We start from the raw sequence: 5,491 nt of genomic DNA on the forward strand, positions 1-5,491 counted from the left end.
AGGTTTTTTTTTCTTTAGAGGATATTTATTTTGTAAAGCAATTAATATGGTACGAGACACCAGTTGATGTTTATGTAGAAAAAGTACATTGTAATCAAAATGCTATCATCATTTTAGAATTTTCAAATTTTACCACATTTAACCTAAAATAGGCTATATGAAAAATTTCTTTATAGAAAAAGAAAATGAGCAGGACTCAAACTCATGACTTTAGATTCTTGGTATTGCACTATGCTGTTTGGTAACAACAATGGAAGTTATCATAAAATTACTCTTTATGTTATTTTTTTATTTTGACAGGAATTAAGTATGTCACAAATGAATATGGAGGTGTCCTATACCAAAATTACATATGATCAGGGACATAATTTACATTATGTCTCTGATATAATACATATGTATAAATTATCATCAAACACATCATAAATTCTGTTGCATTTTGTATGTATTTTTTTTACTTATATTTACTGTGATTCAGATTACAATCATGTTAATATCAGCAGCTGAGAGTTTAAAGATGAAAATTCATTTCAGACCCACAGTTTGCTAACACAATTTACTAGCTGTACAGTTTTGCAACCTATTCATTATGACAAACTCATCCAGAACAGACCCGTCTACATGTTTGATACTTATTCACATGAAGATAATGATATCGTCTCATTTTTACCATTGTTTCATAGTTTTCCATTATCATCTGTATGTCACATGTATAATTTTGACTTGAATATGACCCTCAATGTTTTTAGAATGTACAACAACCCATATAGCTCATTCGATCCTCTTCACTAAATCTTCTTTACCATATAAAACCCCAAAGTGCTGCATCACACAAGACTATCATTATACAGTACATGAGGTAGAACCATTTCAACAAAAGCTTGGACTTCGGGTAGTTGTGTCAAACAGCTATGCAACATCGGCCCGTCTATTTCATCATTAGCCACTCGGCCATTGCTCTTTGAACAAAATTTGTATGGCTTTTGAGTGAAGATTACACAATCTGTGTACATGTATATTTTAGTCAAAACCAGCATCATTTTCAATTTGTTTTAATACAAGAAATAGGTAGTAACGTCCTACCAAAAGTCCAAGGTCTTGATAAAATGGCTCTAATACTGTACAGTTTCATGTAGTGGTGTATATATTGTGGAATACCTGTTTTCAGTTTTCAGAATAAATTCCCTGAATTTGCATCTAGGCGGCGTGAATAAACAGTAAAATCACCTTGCCTTTTTATCACAATTTATTCATATATTAAATCATTACAGAGAACAGAGTGTCTCCATAAAAACATATCTTTCATCCTTTCTCTCCATCTCTTTCTCTCTCTCCCTCTTACCATGGCCTGTCAAACAAGAATGTTCAAATTGATTTTTAATACATTCGTAGAAGTGGGGGGAAAATATAGGGAAAGAAAAATACTTATTTCACTTTATGATATCATTTTAACCTTTAAGGGTTTGAACTACATGTATTAATCAACAGGTCAGAACAAAATTTACATCATACAATAAATAATAACTACTACTATTTCTCAAAAATTTAAAAACAAAATTCAGGTACATGTACTAAAATTCATATAACCAGAAAAAATCTGCATTAACCTGCTTACAAGTTAGAAAAACCATTTCCCATACACCTTTGAAGAAAAAAAAAGATAAGAAATATGTAAAACAAGTACATCCATTTGTGATAGAATGTGTAATGAAACATAATGCTGAATGTGTGATTTTTGTCAGAAGGCTTAAGCACTTGTAACACCATATTCTATCTATACTACAACACAGCAAGGTGCTCTAGCTTTGCTCTTTCACATTATCTTTTGTATGTACCGGGTAAATGTATTTACAAAGAATTTTCAAATGTATCTTTTAAAAGCATGCCCCTTTTTATCACACGGTACTACAAGTACATGTATTGAACAAGACAACAGTCTCTCTGAAAATTCCACATGTTGTGAAATCTTTGTTTTGTAGTCACAGTGAAAACAGTTTCAATTTAACAGTTTGAAGTTTAATTTCTAAACAAGATTTGTTGCTTGGGAATTGAACATCAAATGGCATTTGATATCATAACATGTAGCAGATATCAGCAGACTAGTAGTGACAACGTAAAATAGCCTTAATGTAAAATAGTATTAATGAAACAGAAATGATTCCATTCGACTATAAGATGGTCCAGGAACTGCATTTAAATGGATATGTACATGTCTTATTGTATGTGTAAGCTATTTGTTTTCAACACAAAATGTACAAAGCACTTTGACTGTAATTACATTGAAGGGCCTGACAATAGATATTGGTCACAGAATCTAAGAAAATCATTCTGGAATGAGGAAAACGAAACTATAAATCTACAGCTTTAAACACATTAATGCAAGTCTCATATACAAACAATGCACACATAATTTAATAATTTATACAGCAACATCCGTTCTTGCTTAAGTTGTTTTTTTTATCGTTAATAATGATGACACAAGCGACCCCTGTCCCTCCTATAAGGAGACACAAGGGTTTGCCGAATGATCTTCCAGTGTACACAGTACATAAAATTCCCCTACAAGGTTTTTTGACAACACTTTTGTTCTGATCGTAATATGGCTAATGGCTGAATGCTAGAACAAATAAATGCAAATCTGCAAGGAAATTCTTTGTTTCTCACACAACACGGCTTCTCATTGGTTAGACAGCTCATTCGAGAGCCAATCAAGTCCTTCGTATAATCCTGTTCCTTGTGTGGCACATGTGCTCTGAATATACCACTGTGGGGAAAAAAAATTTAATGCCTTTAATGGTATAATTTTTGTTACATTCATGTACTTATTTTCAATATGACCTTAACTATTTTAAATTTTAACATCAATTTCAAAGCTCTCATTTACAACTTTAAATTTTGGAGTGAAAAATGCATAATACTGCATGCTGTCTTCAATTTTAGCTTCTCATTCATCAAATATATAAATTAATGTAGATGTTCTGTTTGTTGAAAGGCCTACCTTTCGTCCTCGTAATGCACTGAGTCCCAATTTCTCTGTGATTTCTGATGCTGACATAGCATTAGGAAGATCCTGCTTGTTAGCAAACACCAATAAAATGGCATCTCTGAGCTCATCCTCCTCCAGCTATTAAAACAAAATCATCAAAATTACAGATGTTTCCAAAAATCATTAATAAAGAAGAAATAACACCTCTGAAAATTTATGTTTTCAGTAAACTACAAGACATGCTACAGTTAGTTAACTAGAGAATATTTATTGAATTTTAGCTTTACACTGTGGAGTGAGAACTACATTTAATCATTCTTATGAAGTCTTATTTTTTTCAGTTTCTGAAATCTAAAATACACAAATTTCTTTAATAAATCATCGTTTGTAAGATGAAAGTCAGTCAAATTCAATTATTTTAAAATTTTTATCATAATCAATAAAAGTGTAACCATAGAAAATTTTTGAATGCTAATATCTCAGAGAATAGGATTAAATTACAAACAGGGTTGTCTCTAAGACCCGGGAGGCGGGGAATTCCCCCACCTATAATGCCTTAATTACCCGGCTATTATTGCATTTCAACACAATGTAGCTATAAGCAAGACCCCTAGACCCCCCTCCTACTTTTTTATTTCTTCCACCTTCTTCAATTTTTAGAGACAACCCTGTACAAAACATTATGAAGTAAAAAAAAAATATATCAGTTTGTTTTCGGAAAAGTTCAAAAAATTTAGATAAAACCCTTGAAACAAAATTGAGCCCTACATGCATATTTGAAAAGTCGGAATGATTTGAAGCTACTTGTATTCAGCAATCAGACAATAATATGTGCAGAAAACCAAATTGAAAATGACAAGTCATACATTTCATTTGACAATTTACACAATACTACATCATTGCAAGAGCCCGTCTCAAATCATTGCACCAAGTGGGATTACAAAATCCCCTTTCGTTATTAAGTTATGATGACCATTCGATATCAGCATCATTATATTATGTACATGTAATTGAAAAATTTTCATCTCTTTTTTTCATGAGATAATTTACCATTTTCTTCAGTTCAGCTCTAGCTTCTTCTACTCTCTCTCTGTCATTACTGTCCACAACAAAAATTAGGCCCTAAAACAAATAATCACAAAAATAATTGCTGCCAAAAAGTTAACAGCACTGGTATGTTAACATGCCATAATTTCTAGTATATTAACATATCAAGAATCATGTTTAGATTATCTTCAAAATCAAAGATAAGAGAAACTGTATTTCAATGTGGTATGACTTGCTGTATTTTTTTTTCTTTTTTCCACATTAACTTTTATAACTTTTAAATTTCAGAAAAAAATTTAATACATACGTGAGTATTCTGGAAATAGTGTCTCCATAGAGGTCGAATTTTGTCCTGACCACCAACGTCCCATACAGTGAAACTGATGTTTTTGTATTCAACGGTCTCCACATTGAAACCTGAATGATAATTCATTTTCATAAGTTGCACGTAATACTCTTAGGCTATAGTTTTTCCTCCTTTGAATATTCTTTCAAACTTCACAATGTCAATTAAAGAATAACATTTCATCACTCATATTTAAACTATTTTGATGTATTGCAACACTTAGTCATGACATTTGAGGATACTGAAGTTTATAAGAAAAATGATAGCTGTAAGTTACCAATTGTGGGAATAGTGGTGACTATTTCTCCAAGTTTCAACTTGTATAAGATTGTTGTTTTTCCAGCTGCATCAAGTCCGACTAAAAAAATGAATACAAATACAAAATATTGCAACTAAACACAGCAAAGCTATTGAAATAGTATCACAATATTCAAGAAAATCAATAAAAAAACAGAATATGGATTTCAAGACTTGTTTAACATTTAAAATGAATACCAATGACAGTAATATCACTAATATGACCTTATAATCACGTTAGCTTGCTGATGTTACAAAAAATATGTAGACGGATCCAACTTTGTATATTTGAGACGAATTTGTTCCCTAATTAATAATTAAAAATATAAAAAAAAAATGTAATGATTACTGAGAAGAAGTTAAATCCTATACACAGTTTGTTAAAAAAAATTTGGCCCAGAGTCTATGATTAATGAAAGCTGTCATTCCCCCTTTTTTCTTCTTAAAGATACATCACCAACAGGTTAAATCTTCCAGCAATGGCTATCTAAAGATTATAGTGGTAACAAAAATAAAACGACAACACATCGGGTACCGAGCATTTAAGGTAACCTTACCCATAAGGATCCTCATGGCTCTCTTGCCAAACAGACGATTGAACAGACTGGAGATGGTCAGTCCCATTTTCAACCACAATGCCTAAATCCGATTATTAAATGCAAAATAATTGAGCGATTTCGAGAGAAAATGTCTTAGCGTTAATGTAAATATACTCTTAGTACACAACTCGTCTCTGTGACAACGTAAATAGGATTTTTCTGTCAATGCCACGTCAGTTTTGCCAGCCCAATTTCTGCTGAAAATGACGTATGCGA

The 5,491-nt window shown here is 31.8% G+C and overlaps 1 protein-coding gene across 1 annotated transcript; it reads right to left on the reverse strand.

Moving 5' to 3' along the window:
- Window positions 1–1,228: 1,228 nt before the first annotated feature.
- Window positions 1,229–5,491, reverse strand: LOC117685344 (ADP-ribosylation factor 4). The gene is made up of 6 exons (XM_034459676.2): window positions 5,234–5,491; window positions 4,657–4,737; window positions 4,341–4,450; window positions 4,037–4,108; window positions 2,999–3,124; window positions 1,229–2,764 (listed from the first exon to the last, which is right to left on the reverse strand). Exons 1-6 carry the CDS (start codon window positions 5,298–5,300, stop codon window positions 2,678–2,680), a joined length of 543 nt encoding a protein of 180 aa, XP_034315567.2. The 5' UTR covers window positions 5,301–5,491; the 3' UTR covers window positions 1,229–2,677.

Source organism: Magallana gigas, chromosome 4 (assembly GCF_963853765.1).
Source record: "Magallana gigas chromosome 4, xbMagGiga1.1, whole genome shotgun sequence".
Lineage (NCBI taxonomy): Eukaryota > Metazoa > Mollusca > Bivalvia > Ostreida > Ostreidae > Magallana > Magallana gigas.